The sequence below is a fragment of the Doryrhamphus excisus genome, chromosome 21 (assembly GCF_030265055.1).
Source record: "Doryrhamphus excisus isolate RoL2022-K1 chromosome 21, RoL_Dexc_1.0, whole genome shotgun sequence".
In the NCBI taxonomy this organism is placed as follows: domain Eukaryota; kingdom Metazoa; phylum Chordata; class Actinopteri; order Syngnathiformes; family Syngnathidae; genus Doryrhamphus; species Doryrhamphus excisus.
In genome coordinates this window covers 7,823,237-7,835,431 of record NC_080486.1, presented here as the reverse complement: position 1 = coordinate 7,835,431, position 12,195 = coordinate 7,823,237, and the positions used below count along the sequence as shown (strand labels likewise).

At 38.4% G+C, this 12,195-nt stretch overlaps 1 protein-coding gene across 3 annotated transcripts in view; it reads left to right on the top strand.

Moving 5' to 3' along the window:
- The first annotated feature begins 2,876 nt into the window (after positions 1–2,876).
- The window catches only part of phldb2b (pleckstrin homology-like domain, family B, member 2b), a 37,812-nt gene continuing 28,493 nt past the window's right edge, over positions 2,877–12,195 (top strand). For all 3 annotated transcript variants that reach the window (XM_058059902.1, XM_058059904.1, XM_058059906.1), the window contains exons 1-3: positions 2,877–3,144; positions 9,786–9,842; positions 11,043–11,166. In XM_058059902.1, the coding sequence (XP_057915885.1) occupies positions 3,109–3,144; positions 9,786–9,842; positions 11,043–11,166 (217 nt within the window). In that variant the 5' untranslated portion in view covers positions 2,877–3,108. The remainder of the gene's footprint in view (positions 3,145–9,785; positions 9,843–11,042; positions 11,167–12,195) is intronic.

Below are 12,195 nucleotides of genomic sequence, written 5' to 3'. Positions count from 1 at the left end.
CAAAAATGTAAAGAATGTAGAATAAATTTCGAGGAAAGCCATTGTAGCGGTTATGGTAAGTCCTAATTGTAGGTTTAAAAAAAAACAACAAAAAAAAAACAAACCTGAAGTTGTGCAGCCAAAATGTTGCATTCCAGAAGTATAGTGAGCCGTTGAAGGGTTAAGACTCTTGATGACTATACTTATCCCTTTCAGCCCGCACGAGCGTGTCATCATACACTTCACTTGAATCGCAGCCCAAACAGAATCCTGCATGACTTAGAAGTATTCTTCTAATCCCGACTGACTCATGTTGTTGTATATCCTTGAAATGTGTGCCAAATAAAAACACAGGAGCTCAGACATCGGAGGGGATGAAGTCGAGACATGACTCGACGTGCATGTGCAGTTTTTTCAGGTGCATTTAACTTCGGTGAAGTCACTGCTTACGGTTTATCTATGGATATGGATATGGATATGGATCTATTTCCAGCTGATATTTTTGTTACCTTGAATCTGCCTGATTTAATGAATCAATTCTATGTCAACACTCTTTTTCTGAGACTAAGCCTTGTCACACTCGTCTTATTTTATCCATCTATTTTTTATACCGCTTATCCTCACTAGGGTCGCGGGCGTGCTGGAGCCTATCCCAGCGTGAGGTGGGGTACCCTGGACTGGTGGCCAGCCAATCACAGGGCACATATAGACAAACAACCATTCACACTCACATTCATACCTATGGACAATTTGGAGTCGCCAATTAACTTAGCATGCTATCTCCACACAGAGATGCCGCAGGGCGGAATTGAACTCAAACTGTGTGGCCTGTGTGCTAAGCACTCGAACACCGTGCAGCCGTATTATTTTATTGAAAACAACAGATGGAATGATACAGCACTCTACAAGAAGCAATTAAGTCTGTAAAATTAAATAAATAAATAAATAAAAAAATCCAAAAATTAACTATAATGATGAAAATTGTAATATTAATGATGATTATAATGATGGTAATAAAGATAAAGATTATAACAATAATGATGATAATGATAATAACAATAATAATATTACAATGGCGGCACGGCAGTCTAGTGGATAGCGCGCAGACCTCACAGCTAGGAGGACAAGGGTTCGACTCCACCCTCGGTCATCTCTGTGTGGAGTTTGCATGTTCTCCCCGTGCATGCGTGGGTTATTTCCAGGTACTCCGGTTTCCCCGTGCATGCGTGGGTTATTTCCAGGTACTCCGGTTTCCTCCCACATTCCAAAAACATGCTAGGTTAATTGGCGACTCCTTATTGTCCATAGGTATGAATGTGAGTGTGAATGGTTGTTTGTCTATATGTGCCCTGTGATTGGCTGGCGACCAGTCCAGGGTGTACCCCGCCTCTCGCCCGAAGACAGCTGGGATAGGCTCCAGCGTCCCCCGCGACCCTTGTGAAGCGGTAGAAAATGAATGAATCAATGAATGAATATTACAAAAAGGAGTAGGCATTTATAAGCTTTTGCTTCAGCCTACTCCTTTTGGGCTTGTGATCAGATAGCTGAATACAAATGTAAATAATGGAAAGTTATATTTTCATTGATGTAAGAAATGCACTGTAATGTTTCATATATTTGCCCAAATAAAAAAAAAGACAATGAAAAATTTACTCAAAAATCCTATGAATTCGGACTTGACTCGACCTGCCTTGTCTTGACTTTAGACTTCACTTTGATATTGAGATTTGACTCTAGACTTGAGATTAAAGACTTGAGACTTACTTAATACAAAGTATTAAGTGTGTGGTGAGGTGAAAAAGCTGCGATATCACCTGTTATCACATACTACAGTATTAATTGGCCCTGTACCCTAGAAACCGCCCATGAACGATACGGGAAAATACCGAAATGATACTGTGTCAAAGCCCAGGGCAGTGATACTGATAAAATATAGAGTTTAACCATGTCAGTATCAGCCCCCGTAGCTGTCCACTCAGAGCGCGCTGCTCTGGTATAGTGCCCGTGAAACAACCAATCAGAGAACAGCACACGAGTGCTTAGTGTCTAGTGCTTCTCCAGTCACCAAAAAAGCCAAACTTTATTAATGGAACTTTAATTGTCAGACATTGATAAGATAAGACTGTTGATAAAATATTATTGTTGAAATATTTTTGCAATTGTTGTGTTTACACTGTTTAGATATAATACATGTAATAAACTGAACATTTTCTGGAAACAAAATGGTCTTTTGATTAAATAGTACGTGATAATAAGCTCATGATTAAATAGTATGTGATAATAAGATCATCACATGGTTTGTCTGGTATCAGGCCAGGTATCATGCTTCCAAGTGTCAGTATCAGCCCAAGACCAAAGGGGGCATGATACTGTAATTGTGATAACCTATAATTATGTTGCATACAGCTCCTAAGGTCATAGTTGCGTAGTATCCAGGGACTGTTATGCTATGTTGTGATGTATTATTGATTGTTATTGCCCTCACTTTAATTGCATTATTTGGCATTTCGGATGGAATTGACTTTGTAAGTCGACTTAAGATCTGCTATATAATAACAGAATTATTGCATTTCCACTAGTTCAGTTCAAATAATGGTTTTGAGTGCAGGAATAATGTCAGCTTTTTCTCTTTCTTTCTTTCTTTGCATAACTACTTTTTTTACCATTGAATAAACCAACAACAGGCTTCTCTCTTTCAACTGCAGGGAGTGAAGGGTCAAGTTGAGGTGGTCTGTTAGCACCTGCCTATTAAGCTGAGGGTGTGTGTGCAGTGTAGTGTGGGTTAGAGTCTATGTGTGACACGCAAAGAGAGAGCGAGCGAGAAAGAGAGAGAGAGAGAGAGAGATTCCCTCCCCTTGTTCCTTCCCAAGCTTGACTTCCAGCTGCTGTCGCATTCCTCTACACGTCGCAATTGGCCGAGGCTGCCTGTTCTCTTTTGTTGTTGTGACTTTAGATGGATACTTGCACCGTGTACCCATGTGTGTCAGTCAGTGTGTGTGCATGATGAACGGTCTTTCACAGGTTACCCATACTGCACTGGGAATATCAAGAAAAGGATCATAATCACACTTTTTGGGAGTTTTTTTTTTTTAGGTTGATGTGGTGAAATTTGGACCTTAGAGCAGCTGCATGATGACAGAAGTTGCTTGTGCACCTTTAATTATGGTAAGTACACTTTAAATTAGAGTAATATACAGAATGTCTACTTTTTCCCATCCTCTTTTAAGTATTTACAGCTCAGGAATTTACAACGTTTGCACCCCCAAGTTGAGTGTTTAATGTTTAACTAAAATGACACAACTTTGAACAAGTGGAATGCATCATAAGCTATATGTATACAACATCAATCTGGTAAAACGTGGTAAAAAAACATGATGTCTTAGGAGAAACTATGCCACATAAGCACATTAAAAGGGTAGGATTCACTTGGGCCCATGTATTTTATTAACTCAAAAATATTCTGATTTTTTGATTCTTTGTTGTAAAGTCTGATTACGCTCTGGTGAGCTTGGCTCTATGAACCTCCTTGAAGGTCAAAGTTATTTGAGCATAAAAATATATTTAATTTGCATTTGATGTGCATTGTAAAAAGCTTTTCCACTCCATGGAAGGACATCAGTGACAAGCACCTTCCGGCTCATGCACGCCCCCATCTCTTTAGTATAGAGTACTACAAATCATCCACGAATGCCTTATAGTTGTATTTTACTTTACGTAGTCATTTATATGCTTCAGAGAAGCAAAGATGCAGATGCTGAGGTTCTCATTGGGAGTGACCAGGATGGATAGGATCAGGAATGAGTACATCAGAGGGACATTACATGAAAGCAGTACTGCAAGCGCCTCCGAGTGTCATTTCTTTTTATTATATTGTCCGATTTGCAAGAATTATGTCGTCACACTTAGATTAAATACACAGACTGCATAAAGTCATGGTGGACATTAATAATTCTGCAACAATGTATTTATTGGCAACATGGCGACAAACAAAAACTGGTAGGCAGCGTGATCCAATTCAGTGAGTGCACTCATTGTAGGTTTATGTCCTGTAATTCATCGGGAAATGTGCAAATTCAGACATTTTTACTCAAGAAAATGTTAAAAACAATTGGAATCATCAGCATGTTCGAAACCGTTAGCATTAATTTGGGTTTCTCTCTGTAAATTAATTCATTCATTCATTCATTTTCTACCGCTTTTTCGTGCTGGAGCCTATCCAAGCTGTCTTTTGGGCGAGAGGCGGGGTACACCCTGGACTGGTCGCCAGCCAATCACAGGGCACATATAGACAAACAACCATTCACACTCGCATTCATACCTATGGACAATTTGGAGTCGCCAATTAACCTAGCATGTTTTTGGAATGTGGGAGGAAACCGGAGTACCCCAGGAGAAAACCCACACATGCACGAGGAGAACATGCAAACTGGAATTGAACCCTGGTCGCCTAGCTGTGAGGTCTGCGCGCTAACCACTCGACCGTCGTGCCGCCTTCTCTCTGTAAATGACACATGAATGTATCAACATAATATTTACACTGCAGGTTTACTGTTCCAAAACAATGACCTGAATGCTAGGCTAATGTTAAAACCATTATACCAAATAGTGAAACCAACTACTATGTTTACCCAACATGCAGACTTATCTGTAATGTTACTGTTGGTTATATACCAAAGGTATGAAAGTCTGCCTTTACTGACTGGCTTAATAATGCATGAAGCTGGGAAGTCAAAAGAAAAGTATGCAGAGTAGTAGTTATCGTCAAAAACAATAGAACAGATGAATACCAGATGCTTGGTAATAGAATTTCAAGTGTTGCTGTTCTTTGCATTTTCAATATATCCTTTTCCTTCCTGCTTATCTCTCTGCATTCTCTCGCCAGGCCAGCACTCACATGTGAACTATGTGAAAGATTTGGGTTCGAGATACCAATTCTTCGTCCTTTCTCACCTATCTCTTAAGCCTACATCTAAGCTCCCCCCCAGCCTGGAAATCTAAACATGACTTAATCCCGTGTATATAGGATTTAATATAATGGCGTACACCAGGGGTCTCAAACACGCGGCCCGCAGGCCAAATGTGGCCCACAGGACACTAGTTTGAGGCCGCCGCCTTGATATGAAAGTTTAATGTTAGTGCGGCCCGCGCAAGTTTGATATGGATGCTGTATGGTATCATGTACCCAGAAAAAATTATTACGTTTGATTAATGTTCACGTGACTTTGGTTGTGTTATTGTCTTATTTTCCACATGCATAAAGTCAGTGGAGGGAAAAATATGTACACTAGCCACAATACCGAACAAGCTCCAAGTTTAGATACTACTACACCATCTACATCAGGGGTCTCAAACACGCGGCCCACGGCCAAATGTGGCCCGCAGGACACTAGTTTGAGGCCCCCGCCTTGATATGAATGTTTAATGTTAGTGCGGCCCGCGCAAGTTTGATATGGATGCTGTATGGTATCATGTACCCAGAAAAAATTATTATGTTTGATTAATGTTCATGTTAAAGGTTAAATAACTGTTAATAGTTATCCTCCCTATCCGTGTGGAAGTGGTAGTTTTTGGCTATTTAAGTTTAAAGGAAATAACTTGAAGGCTACCGTTTAGGTCGCTAGCTCTCTAGTTTGCGAGTTAGCATGTGTCTCAAGACCCTGCAGTTGCGCAATATGTTGTAAATAAAAAGAGTACTATAAATATGTCTATAGTCGTGTTTTGTCATGCCTACAGGGCTCTAATAATGCTTTGTTCATTTTAATTTGTCTACCCACCAACTATATGTGGTTTCTTGAGTTTTTATTATTTGCCGTTTTATAATTATTATTTTATTTATTTATTTATTACTGATTGATTGATTTTCTTTATTCTTGATTTGTTTATTTATTTTTCATCTTATTTTGTGTAGAAAAATAAAAAAGTAAGATATTTGAGAACAGTGGAATGTTTTATCAGAGCTTTTCTTGTAGAAAATTTGAACCAAAGCAGTTTTTTTTATTTTTTTGGTTTTAATAAATGTGTTTTGTTTTTTGTTTTTTTGTAAAACTAAACTACCCTAAACTATTAAAAGAGATTTCCTCTTGTGAGTCAGCTGCCACAACAATGGACTTTCTTTCCTGTGAGGATACCGTGTTGTGGGTCAGAGGTTAGAAGATTCTATATCGACTTGGAGAGGGAAACAATGCCGGTGGACGGTTTTAGAGGGGATTCGAGGTCAGGTTGTGTTTTCACCAAAAACACACAGAGAAAGACACAAACATGCATCCGTGCTTGGTATTAGCCTTTTGTACGCTGAACTAATTGCAGCTTTGTTGAGTACACTGATGACAAGCCAGTTTTGCACTATAGGAGTCACTGGGAGATGGACTCCATATTAAATAGCGTCTGTGATACAATGATGGCTTTGTCAGGTGGGAGGAGGAGGAGAGGGTGATGCAGGAATGTAAGGGGTGGAAACGCCTGTGAGAGGCAGAGGGAATGAAGAAAGGCCATGAGGAACAAAACACCAGAGTTCATAGTATACAGTAAATAACATAGGGGTGTCCAGAGTGTGGCTCTGGGACCATTTGCAGCACAAAGCTTGTTCATTCATTCATTCATTTTCTACCGCTTATCCTCACGAGGGTCGCGGGGGTGCTGGAGCCTATCCCAGCTGTCTTCGGGCATGAGGCGGGGTACACCCTGGACTGGTCGCCAGCCAATCACAGGGCACATATAGACAAACAACCATTCACACTCACATTCATACCTATGGACAATTTGGAGTCGCCAATTAACCTAGCATGTTTTTGGAATGTGGGAGGAAACCGGAGTACCCGGAGAAAACCCACGCATGCACGGGGAGAACATGCAAACTCCACACAGAGATGGCCAAGGGTGGAATTGAACCCTGGTCTTGTAGCTGTGAGGTCTGCGCGCTAACCACTAGACCACCGTGCCGCCCACAACGCTTGTTATCAATAAAAAAAAAAACGCAAAAATGAAGTGCAACTTGATTGCAAACATATGCCTTGGTTAGTGTATTTTTTTGGTTCTGTGCCTCGGTTTGTGTACATTTCTCAGATAGCGTCTCGTCATGTTGTGTGCCATCTCCATTGGCCAGGTACAACTTTAGTCTTCTTCTTTGCTTACAAACACAGTTACACCACAAGTCTCTACTTTCCTTATTGATCACAAAATAACCCAAAGAAAGTTGCAATTGCTAGCGTTTAGCCGTCTTTGTCAGCAATCATAACAGTGACGTTCAATGGTTCATTTGTTCGAATTGTAAAACTAGAGTTAGTAACTAATTGAAAAAGTGTCTTGTGTTAACATTTTTGGATGTCTGGATTATTTTACAGATTAATTGGATTTGTATCATTTCTTATGGGAAACGTGTATTTGGTTAGAGTACGTCTCGGTTTGAGTCGACCATGTGGATTCAATGCTAAGCGAGGTTCCACTGTATATACAACTTTATGAAAACGTAACTTAACTCTCTGCACACGTTGCTTCTAGGGTTGAACATATTAGCATTGCTATGTTGGTTTAGCTTTTATGGAAAATGAACCATATCAGAATACAGCCCCTGATGGACACTCTAATTTAGAGTATATTGTTGACATTAATCAACCAAATTGTCCGTAGGTATGAATGTGAGTGTGAATGGTTGTTTGTCTTTTAAAATTAGGATGTCTGATATTGGACTTTTTGCCAAAAAATGATGCCGATATTGTTCAACTCTCAATTTTTGATATCAGACGATACCGATATGTGTAACATGACATATCTCCTGATGATTTATCTCCTGTGGTGGAATGAACACAGCATTTTTTTAATCGTTTTTTTTATCGGTTTTCATGATCGAAAAAAATCTGATACCGATATCAACTGATTTTTATCCTGGTATCGGGCTGATAATTATTGGTATTTATCAGACATCCCTAATAAAGATATTCAGTTGCACCTTGGTTAGCGTCATTTATTTGTTCCAGAACCAAAACATACACAATTTTTCCTTTAAGAAAACATTTAAATCCAATTAATTTGTTCTTGAAACCCTAAAATTAATTTTCTACAGTGTGACAATTACAATTTTACAAACAACTGAACTGAGGAACTAAAGACCTTTGTTGACAAAGACGGCAAAGACGAAGTTTCTCACCTTCATCAAAATGCTGACACTGTGGGTTACTTTGCAGCCGTAATCCAATTTTAAAAAGTGGTGTAACAGTGCCAGTTAGCCAAGAACTACATAGTCAAGTGCTGATTACATCATAAACGTGGCATAGCGATGGGGGAGAATGACTTCCGGTTCATCTACCTCTAGGTTTGAGATAATGGAACGTAACAAGATGCCAGAAGTGCATGCAATCTTTGAATCTGGATACGGGTCAACACACTACAGCTGCTTTGACTCAAGCACACCACAGCGAGGCTTTAGACTTGTCTGCACCTGCCCAGAGTGGGGTTCACCTGGTGCAAGAAAAAAAGAAATGAAGGCTGGAGGGAAGAGGGGAAGGAGGTAGGAACAAAAGAAGAAAGAACAAAAGTCTCCTTTAAGATTCCCATTGTGTGGTTGTCCAGCATCCACGATGCCAGGATGCAGTGTTGTGATAAACACTGGAATGTACTGCCTGTTATCTTTTTTCAACATCTAGAGCTGATTTGATGGCTTTATTTGATGTTTTGATGGCCGCCAACGGTGTCTGTTTTCATGTGTGTGAAAAGAAAAGAGGCAATGAGGGTGTGAAAGCAGCACAGGAAAACAACACCAGAGAGGAAGTTGGGGATGAATTCGGGGAAGTCGCGCGGAGCCGACTTTGATTTTGAGTTTCCGACGCTGGTGGGGATCAGGCAAGATGGTGGAAATAATGTTGGATTACACAGTGGAAGGGAACCAGAAGAGGAAGACGGTACAACTCAATGGATTAATCCATTTCAGATAAAGTCCTTAACCAAAATCCGAGTGGCCATTTGTGGCCCACATCTGTTGATTTATTGGCCTATAAAACACTCAAAACATTTATTTAAAACACAACAGCAAAATTGGAAAAATCTGCAGTAATTTTACAAGAAAAATAAATAGATAAATAAATAAAAATATAATTCCGTTCATATAAAAATATTAACAGAAAAAGAATAATATTATGAGAAAAAACAAATAAAGTTGTATTTTTTGAAAAAAAAAAAAGGTTGAGAAAAAAGTTATAATATGTAAATAAAGTCATAATTTCAAGAAGAAAAAAATACAAGTAAAAAGTTTAAATTGTAGGAAAAAAATTGACAGCTGAAATACTAAAAACAACTATAATGTAGGAAAAAAGGAGAAAAAAAATCTAATTTTATGAGAATAAACTTGTAATATAATGAGGAAAAATAACTTGAAAATTGTGAAATATTCATGGACAAAAAATATGAGAAAAATTAAGATCAAACAAACAAACAAACAAAAATAAATAAAGTTGTAATAAAAAGTTAGCCCGATAGACATCCACACACACTCCCTTACCGTGTTGCTGAAAGAGTTGTGTATTCATGGAACATTTCTACTGGCAGTGTGTGTGTTTATGTGTGTGTTTATTCCCCGTCGGTGTTATTTTCCCCTTGGAACACTTTCACTCAAAAAAAGCTTCTCTCATGTGCCAGCTGGGCATGCAAAGCACAGCTGTTTTGCACAATGTGTAGCTATATATATATGTACAGATATACATACACGCTTATTCATAAACATGCAGTAGTTGTTTTTTATGTATGTAAAATCATTACAAACCAGCATAGTGCGTGGCTTGTCTGACCCCTGACCTTCTCTTTGTATTTATTTGCAGGACTCTGACATGATGTCACAACCGGAGTCAGATCAGATGCCTCCAGCTGAACCCAAGGTGAATACGTACAGATAATGCATTCACTTTCAAAGTCCACACAGTGTCCAAATGTCATTATTTGGCGTCTACAAATAATGACATGACTAATGAACACATGACTAATATCATTTCTAGGCTATAAATGATCTTCAATTGGTAACCAAATATCCCCATTTTGTGTCGAAATGTCTTTATTTTGTGTCCAAATGTCCTCACCGTCTGTCAAAATGTCCTCATTTTGTGTACTTTGTTTCTGAATGTCCTTACTTTGCGTCCCTATGTCCTTACAATGTCCACATGTCCTCATTTTCTGTCACTTTGTGTCTAATTGTTCTCACATTTGTGTCATAATAACCTAAATGTATATTGTGATGTCTTATTTTGTTTCCAAATTTTATGTCTGTATTTTCTCAAAGCATCCAAATGTCCATAATCTGCGCCAAAATTACCATGCTTCGTTTCTATATGGCCTCACAGTGCCCATATGTCCTTATTTTTTATCTATAAACGTCCCCACAGTATCAAAATGTCCTCACATTTGTGTCAAAATATCATAACTGGATATTCTAATATCATATTTTGTGTCAAAATGCCCTTATTTTGTGTTTGCATGTCCTCAAAGTGTCCAAATATTCCTAATTTGTTGCCAAATGTTCCAACTTTGTGTCAAAATGTCCTTATTTTGGGTCTGTATGTCCTCAGAATGTCCAAATGTGCATCATTTGTGCCTTAGTTCCCTTACTATGTTTTTATATGGCCTCACAGTGTCCATATGTCCTTATTTTTGATCTATAAGTGTCCCCACAGTATCCAAATGTCCTCACATTTGTGTCAAAATATCATAACTGGATATTCTAATATCATACTTTGTGTCAAAATGCCCTTATTTTGTGTTTGCATGTCCTTAAAGTGTCCAAATATTCCTAATTTGTGTCAAAATGTCCTTATTTTGGGTCTGTATGTCCTCAGAATGTCCAAATGTGCATCATTTGTGCCTTAGTTCCCTTACTATGTTTTTATATGACCTCACAGTGTCCACATGTCCTTATTTGCTATCTATAAATGTCCACACAGTGTGTAAATGCCCTTACTTTTTTAAGTGACCATTTAGTCAATATGTACTTAATTCTATTTGTAATATATATGAATACACTGCACAATATATGCTGTCCATGTCCTGTTTATCTTACTTTTGCAATTGTGATTGTTTGTACGTAGTCCGGACCTCTGGACCTGATTGACACAGGAAAGGGTCTGAAGGTCCAAACAGCCAAACCTCATCTGGTCAGTCTGGGCAGCGGGAGGCTGAGTGTGGCAATAACCTTGCTGCCACTGAAAGAAGGTACTTATATACATACGGTATATTGCTGGATTTGACTCTACTGATCCAGCCTCTTGCTTCAAATTGAGCTGCTCTGGTTCTGCATGAGTCATCCTGTTGGAAGAACCTTTAAAAAAAGGATGTCATTTTGGTCTTTGGGTCAAAAGTTTTTTGGAACAGCCGTGAGCTACAATGAGTCACATCCACGCTATTATTATTCTGAGTGTTTTTCATCATCTCTTAACTCTTAACTTTCATTTTCTACATTTGTATAGCTGACTTTTACAATACATACCAACACTTTTATTCCCCTCCCGATTTAAGTAGCAGCTTGGTACTGTCTTACACTCAAGTGAGGAATCCCAACAATGTGAGGAAGAGATATGGAAAACTCTCTTACCCACATTCCGACTGAAAAAGAAAAGGAAACTATAAAAAAGGGTTGAGGTTTTTTCATTCCTGAAGCATGTTCACCTCATATTGCAGGGATACGCAAACAATAATTAAAAAAATATATATTCATTAATCCAATAATTTATACATATTAAGTAATTAATTATTAGTATAATATGTACTTTTTTCCTGCATCACTGCACAAGCTAAAAAGCATTTTTTTGTACTTTGCTAATATTTTCATTTGTTATTCTTTCAATACTCACGATATCCTACATTTATTTTATTTACATATTTACAACATGCTAGCAATGCTGACATTAGCCTGCTAACACCCAGTATAATAGTGTCTACTGATGAATACGTCTCAAAATGCTGCTATGATAATGTTAGCATGCTAGCAATGCTAACATGCCAATGTTAGCATACTAACGTCTAGCTTTCGGGCTAAGTGTTCATATAAATGTCTACCCATGAAAACAGCTTAAGAGGATATAAACATTACTATGACAATATTAGCATGGTAGCAATGCTGACGGTAGAATGCTAACACCTAGCATGATAGTGGGAGGTGTTTATATGAGTCTACCCATGAAGATAACAAAAAGTACTAGTATGCCAATCTTACCATGCCAGCAACACTAATTTGCTAAAGTT